Source organism: Triticum dicoccoides, chromosome 2B (assembly GCF_002162155.2).
Source record: "Triticum dicoccoides isolate Atlit2015 ecotype Zavitan chromosome 2B, WEW_v2.0, whole genome shotgun sequence".
Classification (NCBI taxonomy): Eukaryota; Viridiplantae; Streptophyta; class Magnoliopsida; order Poales; family Poaceae; genus Triticum; species Triticum dicoccoides.
This window is the reverse complement of record NC_041383.1, coordinates 615299874-615322462: the sequence shown is the minus strand read 5'-3', so window position 1 is coordinate 615322462 and position 22589 is coordinate 615299874. Positions and strand designations below refer to the sequence as shown.

Genomic DNA, 22589 nt, shown 5'->3' with positions numbered 1-22589 from the left:
TTGAGGATTTAGTTATTTTAGTGAAATTCGTGTCCGTTTGTTGGCAATCAGTTGCCTCTTTTTGTTCGATAAACTGTGAGGCTATGCCCATTTGCACTATGAATCTATGCCCCTTTTGTCTCTATATTTCGTATGGTGATATGAACATAGTTTCTTTCACGTTGCATGGATAGCATGAATGGGCGACAGATATGAGGTACACGGTTGCGGACGAGGGCATTTTTGGGTGACCGACAACTGTATAGACGGGACGGATTAGCTACATACAACTGTAGATGCTCTACGTTACGATCGCGGTTTCAACTGCACATGATCCCCGTCCTGAAGAATAATCCTTCATGTGGGAGATTACCAAATGCTTTTCAGTTATTCTTCAATGCCCCATATGGTGCACCAGTCTGGGCGCTGCAGCTGCGTCGTGGTGGATGTCGCCGGCTCGTCCAAGAACGGATCCATGATCGATCTGAAATCCACCGGCACCGTCAGGGCTCAGGGCTCTGACGAGGAAGACGGCGGCGCCTTGACTCCCGTGAGCCGGCTCGTCTCCCATGTCCTACTCTACCTCGCAGACGACCGGACCAACACTCTGAGGGGTGTAGCTAGCCACCGGACATGACCATGGTGGAGCTGGACGAGCTCTGCTTAAAGATTGGTTTGCGTTGCACGTAATAGTATGGATTTGAGGTTTCTAATTTTAGGTATCCGGTTATGGAACAGATTATTTTAGGCATGATGTGTCACTGTTCGCGGACATGCTGACACGTGTTTGAGGGGTCGGATTTGACAAGTTAGGCTGTAGATGCTATAAGGACCTCTTTGATTCGCGAGATTTCTAAAACGCGTGGACAATGTTGGAAACGGTTTCTGTACCTATCGTATTGTAACATAACTCTGTATTGTTGGTCCTATATATATACGAGATATGCGGAGGCTGTGCCTTACGCAACCCTAATTCAAACTTGGTAACAGAGCCTCTCGTTCCATCGCATCACCGCCTCTCCCTCGATTTCGCGCGTTGCCATCGCTCAACGCTAGCCTCTGATCAATGGCTTCTGGCTCTTCCTCCACGGCGATACAGTTGGCTATCATCGGCACCGTGGTCACGCCTCCGGCCGCCACGGCGCCGATCCCATCCACCGCGCCCTCCATTGGTGTGCGTCTGGATCGCGACAACTTCCCGCTGTGGAGAACCCTCACCGTGATGCATCTCTCCGGTGCTTCTCTCCATGGCTACCTCGACGGCTCCGTCGCTGCCCCACCCACAACCATCTCCCAGGGGGTGGGTGATGCCGCCACCACCGTGGCAAATCCTGCGTACGCGACATGGTGGACGCAGGACCAAAAGGTCCTCGGGATGCTCCTCTCTCCTCCATGACGGAGGACATTGCGTCTCAGCTGATTAGCTACAAGTCCGCTGCTCCCGCGTGGACCTCCATCCATGCCATGTTCAGCGCGCAGAACCGTGCCGGGGTTCGGCACATCCGGCGACAGATTTAGTCGCTGAAGAAGCACGACATGACAGCCAACGAGTACATGCACAAGGTGAAGGCTCTTGCCGACGCCATGGCCTCCGCTGGATCTCCCCTCGACAATGACGAGATCATCGACTACATGCTCACCGGATTGGGCAAGGCTTTCAACCCGATCGCGGCTTCGCTCAGCGTCGTGGTCACCACGGTCACGTAGGCTGAGTTCTAGTCTATGGTCCTCAACTATGAGGCGCTGCAGTTGTCGTAGCAGGCCGACGATGAAGAGTGGACCTCGTCGGCCAACGCCGTGGCACGGTCCGGTGCTCCTGCCCCCGTCAACCGTCCCCGTGCGCCTGACACTGGTCGCGCGACCGACATCCGCCCCGTAGGAGGTTATCCGCAGCATCAGGGGCAGGGTTACAAGCAAGGCGGCCAGGACACCCGTCGTAACAACGGCGGTGGAGGAGGCGGCAACGGCCGCAATAGCAATCGCCGCTGGCGCCCGAGGTGCCAGATTTGCAAGAATTGGGGCCACGAAGCGGATACCTGCAAGAAGCGCTTCGAGTCAGAATACTCCGGCGGCAATGGCCGCTCGGCATATAATGCATCGACCTCCTCCAACAACTCCACGCACTGGGTCTTGGACACCGGTACCACGAATCACCTGACTAGTGACCTAGAGCGTCTTCATGTCCGCGAGTGCTACGGTGGCCATGATCAGGTTCAGGTGGCCAGCGGCTCAGGTTTGTCTATTTCGCATATTGGGCACTCGACCTTAGCCGGTTCTTCTCTTCGCCTGAACAATATTTTACACGTTCCAAATATTAGCCAACATCTTCTATCAGTCTATCGTCTTGTGTCGGATAATCGTATCTTCATTGAATTTCATAAATATTTTTTCCTTGTTAAGGACAAAGCCACCAGGAGAATTCTTCTTCAAGGTAGAAGCAAAGGAGGGCTCTATCCTCTTCCACTCGGTCGAGCCTCGCATCTGTCTGAGCGTCAAGCGTCGTCCAGCGTCCGTGTTTCATCATCCAAGTGGCATCAGCGTCTCGGTCATCCGTCCAATAATGTCGTCAGTTCCATTGTTAGGAATAATGATCTAGAGTGTTCATCCTCAGATACTTCTGCTTTAGTCTGTGATGCTTGTCAATGTGGTAAAAGTCGTCAACTATCATATACTGCTTCTGCTCGTGTGTCTACTATGCCTCTTGAATTAGTTCATTCTGATGTTTGGGGCCCTGCTCGTGCTTCCTCTGGGGGGTACAAGTATTATGTGAGTTTTATTGACGACTACTCCCGTTTTTGCTGGATCTATCTCCTAAAACATACGTCCGATGTTGAACAGGTGTTCTATGCTTTTCAAGCACATATTGAGCGTCTTTTGGATGCTAAGCTTAAAGTTGTCCAATCTGATTGGGGTGGTGAATATCATAAGTTGCACCGTTATTTTCTTCGTATGGGCATCTCTCACCGAGTCTCTTGCCCTCACACCTTCCAACAGAACGCATTGCCAAGCGCAAACACCGACACTTGGTTGAAACTGGTCTTGCTTTGTTGGCTCACTCGTCTCTCCCTTTACGTTATTGGGATGAAGCTTTTCTGACTGCGTGTTACCTCATTAACCGCATGCCCACTCGTGTGCTTGGTCAAGACACTCCTATTCATCGTCTTCTAAAAATTCCACCCAATTATTCTTTTCTTCGTACTTCCGGGTGCGCTTGTTGGCCTAGTTTGCGGAAGTATAACTCACACAAACTAGAATTTCGGTCCAAGATGTGTGTTTTACTTGGATATAGTCCTATGCATAAGGGGTACAAGTGTATTGATCGATCTATGAGTCGTATATACATCTCGCGTGACGTTATCTTTGACGAGTCTGTCTTTCCGTTTGCTACTCCTGGTGTCACTGTCGATGTGTCTACACTTAAAGAGGCTATTTCTTTTCCATCCAACGAACTGGCTACGAGTGTTCCTGTGTTCCTGTGCGTAATTATGACCTAACATACTTGGCTACTAACCTCTCTGGCCCAGCCAGTGCTTCTCCTATGCAGGAATTTTTTCCCATCCAGTACTGCTCCGCGTCTGGACACGCTCGACGTACGCGCGGTGCCGATCGACGTGCATGGCGACACGGCTCCCCAGGCGGGTGTCCCGCCTGCGCATGCTGAGCCTGCGTCGCCTGGTGCCGCGGCTGGCTCCACTTGCGCCTCGCCGGACCATGGGTTGCCTCTTCTGGCCCATGAACCGGCTTCGCCAGTTCTTGTGACACCATCGCCAAGTCCAGCGCCATCACCGTCCTCGCCTACGCCTCCGCCCACCGAGCACCCTCATCCTATGGTGACTCGTACACGTGATGCTACTCGTCGCGACAAGGAATATACTGATGGGACGGTGCAGTATAATCCTCTTCGTCGTGCCTTCTTTGCGACGTCGGTGTCACATCATGATGCTCTCTGTGAGCCGGCGTGGCGTGATGCTATGGCTGCTGAGTTTGCAGCGCTTCGTCAAAACGGCACATGGGTCTTGGTTCCTCGGTCCCTTGGAGTTAACATTGTTGGCAGTAAATGGGTTTTCAAGACGAAGCAACACACTGATGGGTCTGTTGACAAACACAAGGCTCGCCTCGTTGCTCGAGGTTTTACTCAACAACAAGGTCTTGACTATGGTGATACATTCAATCCCGTGGTGAAGCCGACTACTATTCGTTTGGTTCTCTCGCTTGCTGTTTTGCGAGGATGGAGTTTGAGGCAAATTGATGTCAGCAATGCATTTCTTCATGGTTTTCTTTCTGAGAATGTTTATATGCAGCAACCACCTGGTTTTGAAGATGCTCGGTTTCCTTAGCATGTGTGCAAGTTGCAACGAGCTCTCTATGGTCTCAAACAGTCACCACGTGCTTGGTATGCTCGGCTCAGTGCTCGACTTCTTCAGCTTGGTTTTGTTTCTTCCAAGGCGGACACCTCTCTATTCATCTTTGTTGCGCATGGTGTTCAGATATACATGCTTGTGTATGTTGATGATATTGTGATTGCTGGCTCCACTCCTGCCGCAGTTGATCGTCTCATGTGGTCCCTCTCCGATAGTTTTCCTATCAAGATCTTGGTCCTCTTCAGTATTTCTTGGGGCTTGAAGCGTCCTACAATTCAGGGGGCATGACGCTGACTCAAAGAAAGTATGCACTTGATCTTCTTCATCGTGTGAGTATGGAGAATTGTAGGCCTACTTCTATACCATTATCTGCCACCGAGCATCTGGCTCGTGAGGCCGGCACCCCTTTGGGTGTTGAGGATGCCACTCGATATCGCAGTATTGTTGGAGGACTTCAGTATTTAATGCTCACTCGTCCCGACCTGTCCTTTGCCGTCAACAAGGTTTGCCAGTATCTATCACAGCCGACTAATGAGCATTGGGAAGCTGTCAAGCGTATATTGCGTTATGTCAAAGGGAATTTGAGTATGGGATTGAGGATTCGTAAATCTCCTTCCACTGGTGTCAGTATTTTCACGAATGCTGATTGGGCTGGATGCATTGATGACCGTCGTTCCACTAGTGGTTTTTCTATGTTCGTTGGCTCAAATCTTGTCCCATGGAGTTCCAAAAAACAGCCGACTGTCTCTAGATCGAGTACGGAGGCAGAGTATAAAGCTTTAGCTAATGGAGCAGCTGAAGCAATCTGGGTGGAGTCCTTACTCAAGGAGCTTGGAGTTTTCCAGCGGCGTACCGCCATTCTATGGTGTGATAATCTTGGGGCTACATACCTGACGGCGAACCCGGTCTTTCACGCAAGAACCAAGCACATAGAGATAGATTTTCACTTTGTGCGTGAGCGCGTGTCTTCTGAAGTTTTAGATGTCGGGTTTATCTTGACTAATGACCAATTGGCTGATGTATTTACCAAACCAGCCACACGACAGATGTTAGAATGTTTCCGGTCCAATCTGAACCTTGTATGTAGTAGTAGTTCAGATTGAGAGGGTGTATTGGAAACGGTTTCTGTACCTGTCGTATTGTAACATAACTCTGTATTGTTGGTCCTATATATATACGAGATATGCGGAGGCGGTGCCTTACGCAGCCCTAATTCAAATTGACAAAATAAAGGTATGAATAGAGTTTCATGCCACCTTGAATATTAGTACAAGATTATAAGGGTATTTGACTGTTCACAGGAAAAGCAAAGTACCGGTAAAACACAAATATTCTTGCGTCAAAAACAGCCATATGATTGGCCCGAAAAAGGCACTACGAAGGCATGACCCGTCAATAAACAGTCTTTGCCTTCGTCTCAACGCCTGCCCACCGTCCCGAAAACGTCAACCGAGGGAGGCAGTTGGAGCGACGGAGCTTTCACCGCTGCTCGGATCATAACACTGCACAGCCATCCGGCCAGTGGCGTATAGCATTTCCCAGAACTTCCAGATTTTTTGTCCAAAAGGACCCCCTGGCCAACAGAATTGCCAAAAAAGACCACATGTCAAAACCATTGACAAAAAGGACCCCCTCAGCGGTGGCGGCAGGCGCGGCAGGCGACACGTGGCACCTGCCGCCACGCGACGGGGCGGCGGGCCCTGCCGCCACCGCCGGAGGCGGCCGCGCGGGAAATAACCGTGTCAGCACAGTGCGCCGAGCTGGGACGGAACGGCCAGGCCTGGTGGGCCATGCCGCCACCTAGCGAGGCGGCCTCTGTGGCCGCTGTCGGGCGCGGGCCGACCACTTGTGATGCTCGCGGGCCCCGCCTGTGGGCCAGGCCGCCACTGCAGGAGGCGGCGACACTGCTGCTGCACGCGCGACAACGGCGCAGACGGCGCTGATTCCCGTGCGGCGTTGATTCCGGTGGCGCAGATTTTCACGGGCGCTGCTTTTCCCAGCTCCTTGTTTTGCCTGCCACAAGTTTCGATGATCGGATTCCCGCCTAAACTTTGTAGTACTGATTGCTACGTAAACGACACTGATTAAAGCTGTGCGTGATTCTCGCTTCCGTCTATTTCTCCAGCCAAAGCGACAACACTCAAGCGTTGTTGTTGATATGTATGATGAGACACCGCGATGCTGGAATCCGATGCCGTGGTAGGTGAGTTCTGGCTTGTTCTGCCAACAATACAGTGGTCCTCTTCTTTTTAAACGCACATCCGCGACTCCGTGCGCATACACTCTCTCTCGCATATCTCTGGTTGCCTCCTCTACCTCTTAGCTCTCTCTGAGCGCATACATAGAAAGAAAGGAAAACTAGGTAGCCACTTTTACTCGTGATTTTGGTCGATTTGGAGTTTGATTTCGAAGATGATGAAGTTGAAGAAAAGTTAGATTAAGGTAAGATCTATCCATTTTTGTTGGTTTCGTTCACATGCATGATGTTTTTGTTCTGTTTGATTAGTTCCTAAGTGTGTATTCTCTGTTGTTTTAGGCATAATTTTAGCACTTGAAGGAGTCATTTGGAGTCATTTAGAGCTTGAGGAGTAGGATTTGCATTGCGAAAGTGAAGTACGAAGTTGAAGATCAAGGTATGAGCTTTGCAATACATTTATTTATTTGTGCATGCAGCGTGGTAATTAGTTAGTCTTTTAGCTCGTCATTAGCTATGCGATGTTAGTGCGTAGAGGTTAGAAATAATTTCAGACGACAGATACAACATTTACAATATTTTTTTATTGCATGCAGTATGTTATTTCATGTGGTATGTTATTTTATGCCGTATGTTTATTAATAAGTCTATAGTTATGTCGCAATAATCTAAATTTTATATGTTAAGATTAGGTGCTAATGTACTTAATGATGTATGTAATTAGGTAAAATAATTCATCTTAGTAACAAACAAGGAGGAGAAGACGTGATTGAAGAAATTGTGTTTCCATTTTGTTAGCAGGAAGAAAAATCCGTGTGTAATATTGATGTTAATGTGATAACAGGTTGACTCCGTTCATATAGTACTGGCGACGAATATTTATTGGAACTATTTTGACGCTGAATTGCATTCGCAAGCACATCCATATTGGAGCTAAGGTAAAAAAATGACACTGTAATTTTGTTAATATTTTTTGTATTGATGTACTATTGTGAATAATGTGCATGTTGCTGTAAATATTATTATTTGTAGATAAATGATTGTTATCGTATGATGTGAAAAAAAATTATATAAAGCCGAAAGAAACTAAATGTTTTACTCATATGATATTAAAATGTTATTATCATACTATTATGTTTACTGGTTGTTTGGATAGCGAGTAATTACCATGTGTTTTGTTATAACCTGTTGTAAGAAAAATAGTTTTTACTAATAGTCGTTAGAGAAAAAAGAGAGTTTTAGTTAATGACGCTCGTAGACGAGTTTTATTTGAACTATTTGGACTCTTAATTGCATTCGCAAGCACATCCATATTGGAGCTAAGGTATAAAATGACGCCGTAATTTTGTTAATATTTTTTATATTGATGTACTGTCATGCCGCTGCAAATATTATTATTTGTAAATAAATGAATTTTATCGTATGATATGAAAAACATTATATCATGCCGGAAGAAATTAGATATTTTATTCATATGATATTTAAATGTTATTATCATAATATTATGTTTAGTGATTGTTTGAATAGCGAGTACTTACCCTCAGTTTTGCCATAACCTGTTGTAAGGAAATTATGTAGAAAACCATATTTTACTAATAGTCGTTTTTCCAGAAGCTAAGTTTTTGCATGTTACGAGAACTATTTTAGGATATTTTTGGGGTAGTTAGAGAAAAGCAAACAGAGTTTTAGTTTGTTACGCTCGTAGACAAGTTTGAGAAAAATAGATCTTTAAATACCCGTTAACCAAACAACCCCTTAAAGTCTAAGCAAATGATTCTAAAAACAAACCGAATATTTATAACGAAAATACGGTTATTATTTTAGTCATAAGATATGTAAATGTTGTCATCGTTACTAAATGTTCAGTTACTAATTATTTGAAATGTAAACATGTATGTTGGTTAGGTACTATGGAAAATTTAGTAGTGTACTATGGGAACGTCTTACGCGACGGTCCATGCGGGGTGGATGTGTCCTTCTGCGAGTCGACTACAGTAGTGGTGAGAGACATGGTCAACGTGGGTTACGCAGCTGTTAGAAGGTGCATCCGAGCGGTGTTTGGCCCAGTGATGCAGGAAAAAAAATGACAATGGAGGCCTTCGTCGTTGACGGAGGAAATGATGGGACAGTTGCCCGTTGGGGTTTGTGGCCTGTCACAGGTGATCGGTCGTGGGGGTCGTACATGAGGTTTACAAGCAATCCCAATAACTCAATGTATGGTCAGCCGATGGTGTATGTGGAGTTCATTTCAGTCACTGATGTTGCCGGATGCAGTAGCAGGGGTGGTGAGGTCGAGTTGGCCATCACATCAGCCCCTAGCATCGGCCCATCGGAACCGACGGGCGGCCAGCCTGTGTATGACACAGGATATTGGTCGGCGGCCGTTGACATGAGCGAACACGTGGAGGGATTGCCGGAGGCGCTAGATGATGATGATCATTCTTCTGCGTCTTCGGAGTCAAGCGGAGAAGAAGATGTTCCTCCTCAGAGGGCGGTCGCGGCGGCACTGCAACCTGGGTTTTTACAGGATATGAGCATCACCAACGAATTTCACTCTGCTTCTGGCCTAGGAGCGGGAAGCCTGGAGGTTGGGCAAGTTTTCCTAGATAAGAAGTCTGCTTATCAGGCAATGGGTAGCTATGCAATCGGCATCCACCGCCAGCATAGAGTGAAGCAGTCTGATAAAAAAGAGTTGAAGGTCATATGCATCCACACCGCGAAAGGTTGCCGCGGAAGAGTTCTCGCTAGACTGAAGCCTGGGGTATGTCAGTCATGGCATATCACAAAAATAGTGGAGCATACCTGTGAGCAAACTGGGACTCTTTCAGATCACTGCAATGTGACAGCAAAATTTGTGGCACAGACGATGGAAACAATTGTGCAGGGAAGTCTCAACATTAGTGTTAGGGCTCTGCAAAAAGATGCAGAGGATCTAATTGGATTCCCTGTTAGCTACAGTAAGGCTAGGCGTGCGAAGGAAAATATATTCAAGAACTTGTATGGTACCTATGAGGAGGCATATTCTTATGCCCCTAGAATGCTTCATCAAATAGCAAGTGCTAATAGGGGGACTCAAGTTTGGCGGAGAGAACGTCCAAACCCAATGAACCCGGGTGAGCTAATCCTGGACCGCTTATTCTGGGCATTCGCCCAGACTATACAAGCCTTCAGGCACTGTCGCCCGGTATTATCTGTTGATGGTACCTTTCTCACTAGAAAGTACAAGGGCACACTATTGGTGGCGATTGCAGCGGATGCAAATAATCAGCTTCTTCCTATTGCATATGCATTGGTCGAGAGCGAGAACAAAGATAGCTGGTTGTGGTTCCTGAGCTGCGTGAAGATTGGTGTCGTGAAAGAGCGTAAAGGTGTTTGCATCATTTCTGATCGCAACACTGGATTATTAAGCGCTCTTGAAATAATTAAGGCATCGGAAGAAGAGTGGGGCTGGCCCGATCTAGAGGGAAGGTGGTGCATGAGGCATTTGGCAGCAAACTTTTACTCCAAATTCAAAAACAAGGATTGGTTCAAGTTATTCAAGAGGATGTGCATGCAAAAAACTGAAGCCAAAATGAATGCGATATGGGCAGGTATCAATGGTGAGATCGACCGCGCGGCCTTGCCGCAGAGAGAAGACCGGAGGGGTCGTAGGACGGCCATAAATTTGAGCCAGTGGATCACCGAGAATTGCCCTCATTTGGAGAAGTGGGCCAGGCTCACGACACCGGGGTTCGGTATGGAATAATGACCAGCAACATGTCAGAGGTGTACAATGGTGTTCTTAAAGGGGTGCGAGCACTGCCTATCACAGCCCTGATTGAAGAAACTTGGAACCGGACCCTGTCATACTTTGCAGACAGGGTCACCGTCGCCAAAGCACAAGTTGAATTGAACAAGCCATGGTCCGAGAAGATGCAAAGACATCTCGACGAGAAAGCAAAGAAGTCCCAAAGTCATGGCTACAGGAAAGTGGACGCACTTAGGAATAAGTGGGAGGTCAATGTGCGAGCCAAGTACGTTAAGGGTCACCACAGAGGATCAAAAAAGCAAGCTGTCACCCTTGGCTCAACCTCCTGTGAGTGCACTTGTAACAAGCCCAAGCTTGAGGGCTACCCTTGCAGTCATGTGCTCCGGGCGGCTGCTGTTCAAAAAATCAGCGTCGAGCCATACATATCGCCGTACTTCAACATGTACAATCTGTACAACACTTGGAACGGTGAGTTCTGGGCTTGGGGCATTGATATGAACCACAAAATGTTGTGGCCAGATGGGCCGAAATGGGTTCCGAACACCGACTTGATGAGAACCGCAAAGGGACGACGTCAGTCTAGGCGTCATCGCAATGACATGGACCATAGCCAGATGGGAGAACCAAGGCGATGCCGCGTTTGCAGGTGTCCTGGACATTCACGCAAAGACTGCCCGTATCGAGCCAACAACAACGCATGATGTTGATATATATGTACTCGCCATGTCTATTTATATTTCTACTCGTTATGTGTACTTATATTGAATTTAAATTGATTCTCTTTGTATTATTGTACTCCTGATGTTAACTTCAGATAATTAATGTAAATCGTATCTCTTTGTATTTTTTAAGTTGATTTTGATTTGCATTTGTATTTCTGTCTTCCTCGTAATTTATATTTGTATGTTTGTGTGCAGGTTATGGGTGAAGTGCCAGTGCTTTTGCAGGGGCCCCATGACGCCGGGCACCGTTGCCACCTTTTTTTGAAACCAAATACTAAGCATGATTATCGGCCTTTCAGACTTCGAACCATAAAGAAAACATGGCCAATACACAATCATTTCCTTGCTCAACTTGACGCTTATGGACTACAAGGTTTTGCTAGGCTCACATCATGCGACGACCAAGTACGTTCGGACCCATCCCTTTTGACATCCCTCGTTGACCGGTGGAGACCTGAAACCCACACCTTTCACTTTCGTTTTGGGGAGCTTGCACCTACACTGAAAGATGTTTCTATGATCGCTGCTCTACCAATTAGAGGTGAGCCGGTAGTCTCTCCACGAGTGTCTCCATCTTGGGCATTAGATATAGCAGCCCGTCTTGGGATGGAAATGCCAGAATCACAACGTTCTGGTAACCCTCGGGGCATCCCACTCGTCTGGCTTCGTGATAACTTTCTTAATTTATCTAGCTTCGTCAATGAGGAGACGAGAAAAAGACATCTGTTTGCATATTTGTTGTGGCTCCTCGGGAATCTATTTCCAAATTCACATGGGGACGTTGTTGTCCCTGGTCTCATCTACATTGCAGAGAATATGGTAGATGAACCTTTACCCGAGCAGCCAAAATACAGCTTCGGTGCTGCCGTGCTATCTCATACATACAGAGGCTTGTGTGATGCCATGCAAAAAACCTCTTTCGCACAAAAAGCTCCATTACTTTGTGTCGCCTATGAGTTTCTACAGTTGTGGTCCTGGGAATACCTCACTGTAGGACGACCTCGTATAGTACAACCCATATACCCATATGACTTTGGCGAGGGTGCTAGCGCAACTATGGCCACCAGGTGGACAAAGGCACGGAAACGTTGGTCTCCAGATATTGCGAAAAATTGTTACCCTATGTACCACCAGCAGTTTGAGATACTTGATGAGGCAGAAGTCACATGGAACCCGTGGACTCAGGACCAGCTAAAAATGGTCTTTGATGCTCGACACTTCACACCAGGCATGTTGACCGATAGTGCATTCTGGCTGACTCGCTGTAACTTATTGTTCCTGTGGTGTGTTGAACCTTACAACCCAGAGCGTGTAATGAGACAGTTCGGTCTCTATCAAGAAATTCCACCACCTTTTCCCAGACGTATCGACGAGGAAACACATAAGTAAGATGTGACATCCCTAAATAGTTAGTGTCATTTTTAATTTACTAAACTCACACTTTGTTACATAATTTGCAGGCTAACCAATATGGGCAGGGGTTGGAGTTTATACGATTGGAGGGAAGAGAACAGTGAATGGGTACACAAGTGTACAAATGAAGCGCTAGCAGATATAGTGCGTCAACTTAGGTATATTTTATGTACATTATTTTTTTATGATGATCATACGATGCGTGAAGATGCTTTGCTTTCATCACAACGGTTTATGTAATTATTTAATTTTGCAGGCCGTATGATGGAAGTACAGATCAAGCGTACAAGCAGTGGTACTGCATGAACACACGTGCTAGCCTGGCCAGTCAGCCAGCTACTATACCAACACATCTCACACAAGAGGAGCAGGCGCGGAGACATGTTGAGCTGCATGCAGCTTACTATCGTGACCACCTGGTAATCACTTGTAACTTTTTTAGGTCCATCATTTCATAATCATTTGAACTAAATAACATCCAAATATTGTTCAGCTTGAAAATGTCAACGAAGTAGGGCAGATGGCTACGGATAGCATGCCGGCCCAGGGCCCATATCGCAAGACATTCCAGAAACTTTTGCAACAATTCGTGGCAAAGAAGTTCAGATGCGGTAGAGGCGACGACGTTGCCACTGGAGTATACATGCCGGTAGCGAGGTCAGCCAGACCGAGTGCGGCACCGTCGTCCAGACCGAGCGAGGCGCGTACGAGCCATGAGCAATGGGGGGAGGGTCCGAGTACTAGAACGACATTGCCACGACATGACTCATCTCTGCCACTGCATCGCTCTTCTTCGATGCAGCTTCGTCAGGGGCAGACATCTCAGGACCATGGCACGGGCTTGGATTCGATGCCCGAGCAGTTTCTTTCCCCTAACCCATATGCGTACACAGGATATGATGCATACACCCAAGGTGAGGGATCTCAGCCGTTTCTCTCCACGCGAGGGATCCCCATGCCCGAGGAGACTCGTGTACCAGATTTAAACCAGCACCAAGTACAATGGCCAGACAGTATAGGAGAGGGATATGCTCAGGTAGTCATGTTTACATTTCAATGCATTTACAATGATATCATATATTATCCTCTAACAGTTTGTTTAAAATGTTTCTATGTGCAGGACACACCTGATGTTAATTGGGGCGATGAGAACACCCAACGCGGCGTCAACACAGGCCTCCGGGGAGCATCACATGATCATGGCGTCAACACAGGCCTCCGGGGAGCATCACATGATCTTGGTGACACGGTTACATCATTAGTTACAGAGTTCTTCGGAGGGGATGTTATTGGCCCATCTTTTATCCCCCCGGAGTCACAACCATACGCCTACAATTATGCTTCAGGTTCGCAACAAGGATTCGCGACTCCACCACCTACGCAGGACTCGCAGACACATGAAGCCGAATTGGAGTACGGCCGCGGTCTTCGTGTGACCCGGCCACCTAATCGCTTGTCGCCTTCCGGTCGTAAGGAAAGGCCAGGTGGTCGTCGTAAAGTAGGGTGATTCATCTATGCACGTGCGCGACCCATTGTATCTATATATGTGTGTATCAGACTTTTCGATTTGAACATCTATGTTTGCTGAAATAAAAATGCACCAGTCAGGAACAATTTTTCCCGCCTATATCTCCCGTCATACTATCCCGCTCCACTCTTTTGCTTATGTTAGGCCGAAATGAATTTTTTTTAATATTTTGGCTGATGAATACTGTGCAACCATTGCCCGTCTTTGACATTGAAAAAAGATATTTTCAGGCAACGCTTTCCCCTCAATATTTTCCCGCAAACGCTTTCCCTCCATATGTTCCGCCACCCGTTTCCCGCCAACCCCTTCCTGCCATATCTTTCCGCCACTCGTTTCCCGCCATATGTTCCCGCCAACCCTTTCCCACCATACTGCACTCGTTCTTTCCCGCCATTTTCTCCTCTCTACCTATAAAACCCCCTTCAGACGGAGGTGGATAAGCATTCGAGTGTAGTGTAGTCGAGATGTCCCATTATCCTTTCGATCGTAGTTTTCACCCTGGAATGAGCAGGACTCTTCTGAGGCTAGCTACCGATTTCAGGATGGACAATAGGATAGTTCCATGGGACGAACTCACCGGTAGTGACACCATAATGAATAAGTTGGCTCACCAATTACGTAGGTCTGGGTGGCCTGAAAGGACCTATGAGGAGGTACGTAAAGAACTTCTTAGGTTGCGTGCAAGGTGGAAGAATGTAGTGGAGCCGAAGAGTGAAACTTTCAGAAGGACTGTAGAAAAGCATCCATTTTTATGGACTGAGGAGAGCGAGGATGAAGATGATATCTTCATGCCGCCGCTTCCGGGTGCTGCATCATCAAAGGGCAAGAGTTCTGCATCGTCTAAGGGCAAGAGTACTGCATCCTCGAAGAGCAAGAGTTTTGCATCGTCCAAGGGTAAGAGTTCTACATCCTCGAAGGGCAAGAGTTCTGCATCGATGGAGGATGACAATGATGCCTTCATGTAGTTTTATTCCAGTTCTACCGTTTAATTCGGATGTACATGCATTATTAGTTTGTACTCTGTTATTGTAGGGCATTATGTTCTATCTTAATTTTATTTTGTAGTTGTTGCACGATGTTCGATATTAGTGGAGGGAAAGAAAATGCCACTACTTTATTCTTAAACTATATTTTTTTCCATTACGACACGGCACAACTGAAAATAAGATACATTGTAGGAATATACCTACATTTAACTCCTGAAATAAAGCTACATTAAAGTGCAGAAATAAAGATACAAATGATTGCGGAATTTTAAATACTACCACAGGAATCTACTGAGTCCAGCGTGGATATTTTCCTTTTCCATCGCCAGCTTCTTCTGCTGCCTTGGCCTGACGAGCCCTTTCTTTCTTTCTCTGCCTCTCTGCCTCACGAGCCTCCTTTCGCTGTCGTTCCTGCTCCTCCATGCGACGAGTCTCTTCCCTGTTTTTCTTTTCCATTTCCTCAAAAAAACGGTGTTGCTCCGCATAGTATTCTTTTAACTCTCTCTCTTGCTCTGCTTTCTCCTCAGCTTTCGCCTTCTCGCGTTGCTCTTCCGCAAATAAACTATTCCACGCACGGCGACTTCTTTCACGAATCTCAGTCACTGCCCAAGCCGGCTTCTCCGTGTCAATCCAATGATAGTACATGCACAGAGGCGGAGGAGACTACAACAAGAAACAAGAATGTTACTAAAGAATCAATGAAAATACCAACAATATCTATTCGTGATGGTTAAAGCATACCGGAGGCTTGTCGTACTCTGAAATAGCTACGGCAGGATCTTCCTCATAATTGGCGCACATGAAAAAGTTCATGCCCAACCAATCTGAAAAATCCGTCACCTCCTTCACCTTGCAAAGATCGCCACACCAACACCGCTGGACTGCCACCCCAGGAGGCAAACTTGCATTCTTCATTTTCCTCGGCCTAATGCTTTGATCCGAGCAAGGCAAACTCATACCGACTGAAAAAATGTGTTACACACTTTGCGCACTGGCGATTTCTAGGAGGGCTGGACGAGAGCCTCGGTGCCTCCTTTTATAAGCTCAGACGATAAATGATGGCGAGAAAATTAAGCGAGGATATTTACGATCCCTGTAGTGTCGGCACAACAGTTTCGCGTAGCCTCGGATTCCCAGTGCCATCGCATCCGCTGAGGCAAAAGAAGCAAAGGCAGGATTCCCGGGCGAAAGAACCAAAAGCGGCCATATTCCCGCGCGTCGGAGTCACAACCATCAAGCTCGCGCCTCGAAATCAGCGCAGTCTGCGCACTGTCGCGCGTGCAGCAGCACAGGACGTGCCGCCTCAGCTAGTGGCGGCGTGGCCCACCCGCTGGGCCCGCGCGCAGCAGGCCTTGTCGGCCGAGTAGCGACAGCAGCGGCGGCGGCCGCCTCACCCGGTGGCGGCCGGGCCCGCCTGGCGCGGCCCGTTCTGTCGCGGCACGCTGGCCTGTGCACGCACCGTTATACACCGGGCTGCCGCCTCCTGTTGTGGCGGCCGGGCCCGCCGCCTCACGGCGTGGCGGCAGGTGACACGTGTCGCTTGCCACGCCTGCCGCCACTAGTGAGGGGGTCTCTTTTGTCAATTTCGTTAGCAAGGGGTCTCTTTTGTCAATTCCAGTGGACAGAGGGTGTCTTTCGATAAAAAATCGAACTTCCATCGTCCCCATGGATCGGCTGGAGACATCAGCCCCTTCTCTAGCTACCGTGCATGGGCGCTTAAATTATTGGCGCAGGCACCAAATCCAGCTTAATTAGAACACACAACCACAGGATGGAATTCTTGTGCAGGGCACGGGCAACTCTGAAGGAGCTAGCACTCGCACAGGCACAACACAGCACAGCAAAGGGACTGACAGCTTGGAGGAAGGTACAGCGTACCATCGACTGTATGGATGCTATAGGAGCGTAGCTAGATTGCTGTTGAAGAATGGCAACAAAACTATTTAGGGCCGTGACCACCCAACAGCTCTGTAGGAGGACAAGCATGGCCGTGAAACGGGACTAGCGTCAAGATCAGATCATCACCGAGGCTCTGTTTCCCTTTGGTGCGTCCAGTCCAGTACATTCTTTTTTGGAAGGTACGTTCTGCCCGTCAGGCGACACGCTTCACAATTTCCTTTTATATTCTTCAGTTACCATGTCCCTAGTTCCTAAGAAAATTTCATTTTTCGGATTTGCTGATGAGAATTAAAATTGACTTTTTAAACGTTAGGTCATACTAGTATTTAATCACCTACGGAGACAGCCAGACAATTTCTTCTGAGTAATCGCAATCGCTGGGTTCACAGCCACAGTGGGCATACTATGCCGGTGGACAGAGACATCAACTAGATGCCAGAAGTACGTCGATCGAAATCCACTGCCAAACACGAGATGAAACACACCCCCTGTCCGATGACGAACTCCTTGACAACTCCTTTCGTAAAAAAGAACTCCTTGACAACTCGCTCTCCCTGTTTGCCTCCATTTGTGCGTCCATTATGAAACGAGCCGAAAGCCGGGAGACGAGGACGGCACTATAGTAGACTATACGGGCGGCGGGCGGAACGGAGTCGAAGCTGGTGCGTGCCGTCCCCAGCAGCGCCACCCGGCCATTACCACCAATCTAGAATAATTCAGCACCGCCAGTATAGTAGTAGTACTAGTATATGATCAGACTAGCCATAATTAAGAGTAACATACATTATAACATACTCTAAACTGTATTACTACCTTCACTGTGGGTAGTAATATAAGTGTGATGTCATACAAAGTTTTATTTATTAGGTTATAGACTCATATTGCATTGTGACATGTGATGTTTACAGTAACTAGCTAAGTTACTCAAATTATCTCTCTCCTCATTAACTCATTGACATATAAGCAAATTTGCTGAGTCCTGACCAAGTCTCAAATGACAATGGTCTTGGAAAGGTCAGTACAGCAAAGCACAGAGGCGTTGCCTCGCCGGCACTCACCGACGTCCCCTGACTCTCAACAGCACGCGGCAAAGCTCTCCCTTCTCACCTCCCGAAACGCCCGCGAAGACTTGGAATTGGAAACCATTCCGCTCGGAGATCGCTGTGCCGTACCGCGTGCACCGTCCGTCCGCCATTCAGAGTTTCGGCGCTGTCATTGCGTCATCTGCACGCCGATGCGCGCGTGAGGACGGATTAGGCCGACTAGTTTACAGTTTACTCTCGTGGCTCCACTTCCAGGGGTGCAGATTTAGCACATTCCCGTGTCCTATTAGCACGAGGGTCACGGAATGCTGCCTTGTTTACTATAGAAGGCGGTAGTTAGTCGGAGCCAGATGGAACTGGGTTTTGGCCTACGCATGCATGTAGATCCAGTGGCTACGGGACAGCTAGCTGTTTTAATTAACACAGGTAGCAGCGAGCAGCTCATCGGATGCAGATAGGCCCCGGGCCTCTCAACAGACATACCAAACGGTCCACCCGCTGACACAGCGCGCAGGCGGCAGGCAGGCCACCCCTCTGGCTAATGTCACAGTGACCCGTACTAGTACTAACAAGGTCCCTGTTGCCACCGTGAGCCCGTGACATGCTGCCATTGCCATGCGCCCAAATCCTATTCCATCCGTGCACGATAGAAGATTGCCTATAGTGCATACGATCTTGACACAGTTCACACAAACTTTGGGTGATTACTAGCAACTTACACTTTTTTTTGCGGGAACACCAGTACAGTAGCAACTTACACTTAACAAGTCACAGTCAATAACAGGAAAGTACTTTCTGACGGTAATAGCATCACAAAAGCTCAAACCTAACACTGGTCACATGGCGGCAGGGTTCAGTACTTGACAGGCATGCCCAGCCGGTCCAGCCTGCCGGAGCCAGGGTACGCCTTATTGGTGAACCTGGCGTGCAGGGACGCCGACGCCGACGCCGACGACCTCTGCCCCGGCGCGAAGGCGTGTGCCGACGCCTTCCGGAGGGACCCGGACTTCTCGTACAGCGGCCGCTGCTTGGGCGCGCTCTGCGACCGCGCCTTGGCCCGGAACGACTCCGTGTTGGACATGTAGTTGGGGTAGTCGGAGTAGCCGCCGAAGAGGCTGCGCGCGCACTCGCTCTTGGTCGGCGTGAAGAAGGCGCCCCGCTTCGAGCTCCCCGGCCGCGACGTCGCCGAGAAGAACTGCGGGCTCTCGTACAGCTCCGCCGCGAGGTCTGCCGGCATGCGCAGCGGGCTGAGGGCCTCGCCCGCGCCCATGCCCACCGACGACGGGCTGGGCACGGACTGCTGCGCCGTCGTCGAGTCCCTGGACGGCGAGTCCGGCATCGTCGCGTAGCTCCGGCTGTTCTGCTCTGATGTCCTGGTTGAGCACGACGACTGGTGGTGGCCGCCGCCGCTGCTTCGCCTCTTGGAAGCGTGCCGGCCGGGCTTGCCGGGGTCCACCTCGAGAATCTTGGCGTTCTTCTCGTCATCCATGTACCTCTCCTCCACCCACCGATCCAGCCAGTTCCTCCCGCAAGATTCTGACCTCTCCCTGCTCATCCTCTCGCTGGCCGGTGTCTTTGACGAGCCTCCCTGCATACACCGGCGCCATTGTCAGTCACCACGGCCATTGAAAAATACACAAACGCACATACCAACGCATAGACAAACACACATACGCCGGAGAAGTACGCGAACTGAAACAGAAAGAGCAAGGAAGGAATACCTTGAGTGAGCCTGAACGGCCGTGCCTGAGCGCGCCATCGTATGCCGCCTGCTCGTACTTCTCCGGCGTCGTCGCGCCCTGCAATGGAAACCCCCAAAACCCATAAGAACAACGCGCCGAAGACATGGAAGATTAACTGGCAAGCACTTGGCAAGAAATGGCGGGTGTTTGCAGTTACCGGGTGTGCCGCGGCCTGGCGGGATCGGGTTGCGCGGCTGGCGCGCGCGCGGGACTGCACGCTGACGAGCGCCTGCATGCACCGGAGCGTCTCGGCCGCCTGCCGCCGGACGATGTTGCCGCGGACCAGCGCCTGCAGCTTCACCAGCCCGCGGAGCGCCTTCAGTGCGCGCCTCGCCTTGACACGCAACGACAAGCATGGAGAGGTTTAATCAGTAGTGGTCCCGTCCACAACATAACCATGGGCATCTCAGCATTGTAGGCCGGAGGTTGACATGCCAACCACCTCCGCCATTACTACTACCGCACTACCAGCAGCTTCCAAGAACAGTAACAGAGTAGCATTGTTCAAACGGCAAAAAAGAAGTAGCTCCCTTGTTCTTGAGAAGGGGATAGCGAAGTTAAAGCGGCGACGCCCATGCCTTGCTTCCATAAAAGAAGCTCAGAGAGGAAGAAGCAGTAAAGACATGGAAGGGCAGAGGCAGAGCAGAAGAACAACGTGGCTGCGACACCACGGCGGCTAGCTTGCACACACGGCTACACGGGCACGGGGGTTTCTTTCCGGGAAGCAAAAATCCGAAAATTTTGTAACAAAAAAAGTGACCTGTTTATGCTTTACACCCGTAATTTTCAGAAACTTGGCCTACAGAAAGTGGATTTTGGAGTGTAAAGGAAAAGAATTAGAGCCGAAAGGACGGAGCTTACCAGGTAGCCACGGAAAGCGGCCTGGATCCGGACGGCCGCCCACTCCTCGTGCTTCGCCCCGGTCGGCGGGCACCGCCCGCTGCTGGTCAGCCGCACCACCGCGGCGGCCGCCTGCGCCGCGGCAACGGCGGCCTCGGCCACCGCCGCCGTCGCCGCCGCCACGGCAATAGCGCGCTTGTTCTGCTCGTCGCCGCCGTCATCCGACGCAGCGTAGGTGCGACGGGGCGTCGCCGCCCGCTGCACAGGAGGCGTCGGCGGACGCACCGGGTCCTTCTCCCGGAAGGACTTGCCGAAGCCCCAGCGCTTCTTCTCCCTCTCCGGCTTGTGCTCGCCGGAGGCTGGGCCGGCCTTCTTGCCGCCGCTAAGCAGCCCGCGGAGCCACCTTGAAGCCCACCCCATTGCCTCCATCCGGCTACTGCTCCTCCGCCGCCGCCCCCATCGCCTTCTCTTGGTTCCAGCACTTGGCCGGGGCAGGGAGGAGGAAGAAAGAGCGGGAGACGAAACCCAAAACGGCGCGACGCGCACGGGCACAGGCTTGCCAGAGAAGAAAAAGGTACAGGACGGAGACGAAGAGTCTAGGCGAAGACTGGTGTGGGGGAGCTCTGTTGTCTTATAGATGAAGCAGAACGGGTGGAGCCCTTTTATGTGAAGGTTGGTTCTTATTCGGGGTAGGACGGCGAGATGGGATCAACTTGAGGGTGGTATGCGTAAAGTGGTGGATGTTTGAGCGCCGGCTGCGTGACTGCTTCCTTGCTCAAGTGGTTGTGCTAGTAGTAATAACTAAACCATGTGTGTGCTAGGTGTTTCCCTTTTTTGGAATCATGTTTTTGCTGTTTCGGTTTATGTCGTTCTTGACATCCTTTTCGAGCTATTTGTTATTTGAAAACTCTGATTGCGGAGTACATAAATGTGAACAACTCTTTGACTAATATGTTTTGAACTTCTCGTAAAAATAAAAAAGTAGAAAGACTAATAAGTTTCAAAAGGCATGAGTTGAACTATTGTCCCCTAAAAAAATAAAAATACCGGTCATAAATTGGTCTCATGGACGTAAAGGATCGCTCTCCTTCTCGCTATTCACACCTTCTTTCTTGCTCTTCGGCGGTGTCGTCGCCTAGGGCAGGTCTGGAAGGGGTGCTCAAGTTGGCCATGTATATACATGGTCTCTGTCTCGTCTGGAGGTTGCTGCTAGTGCACTTTGAGCAACGCGCCGATGGTTAGTGGTGTGCTTGCTATGTGGTTCTGCTGGTGATGAATTTGTTGCAGGAATGAGCATATTAGAACCGGTTATATGGTTGTAGGAGATTATAAAAATGTACTTGGAAACATAGTCTTCAGGAGGAATGAACATATTAGAACTAAAGAGCTACAAAACAAACTAAAAAGCATGCCACTTCTAGTTAAAATATTAAACATATATGGAGGATACAAAATGTTCAAGATAACGAATGGACAGGAGGTGATTACCCACACACATTGGAGATCGCAACAGTCTATGAGAGAAGTATTACAACCGAAATTATTGATTCGGCGCAATGGGAGCCAAAGAATATTTATAAGGTTTAGCAGTCGAGTTGTTAATTAAACTACACCTACAACAAATACTTGATTGCAAGAATTATTAGTACCAACGAGGATATGGTGATTGGAGTGGTGTATTGTAACATTCCAAAATTTTGGAATTTTACATTAAATAAATAACTTTGAGTGTTTGATTGTGATGTGATTGATTGTGTGAAATTGAGTGAAAATTTAAAACTTTTTGAAAGTTGAATGAGAGGAAATGAAATGACTTCCCCAAACTTTCACTTTTTATTTTGACCTAAATGAATTCAAATTCATTTCATCACAAAATCCTAGAGTGGAGATGATATGACTTCTTCCATTAAAAGAGATGAAAAACTGATTTGAATTTCATTTGAAATATTTTCAAACCAGGAACTTCATGCCACTCAATGAGTTTCATGGGAGAAGATAAAATGACTTCTTCAAATTACAAGAAAGAGAGTTGGAGGTTTCAAAGAGTCATTTTTGAAAGTCAATTTGGAGTTATTTCAATTTCTAAATTTCAAATTCTCTGAAAGTTATTCAAAATGAGAGAAGGAATATGACA

General features: G+C 48.6%; 1 protein-coding gene across 1 annotated transcript; it reads right to left on the bottom strand.

The window, feature by feature from the left end:
* Positions 1–18548: 18548 nt before the first annotated feature.
* Positions 18549–21089, bottom strand: LOC119365168 (protein IQ-DOMAIN 14-like). The gene is made up of 4 exons (XM_037630764.1): positions 20477–21089; positions 19773–19949; positions 19595–19672; positions 18549–19461 (listed from the first exon to the last, which is right to left on the bottom strand). Exons 1-4 carry the CDS (start codon positions 20882–20884, stop codon positions 18727–18729), a joined length of 1398 nt encoding a protein of 465 aa, XP_037486661.1. The 5' UTR covers positions 20885–21089; the 3' UTR covers positions 18549–18726.
* Between the last annotated feature and the right edge of the window lie 1500 nt (positions 21090–22589).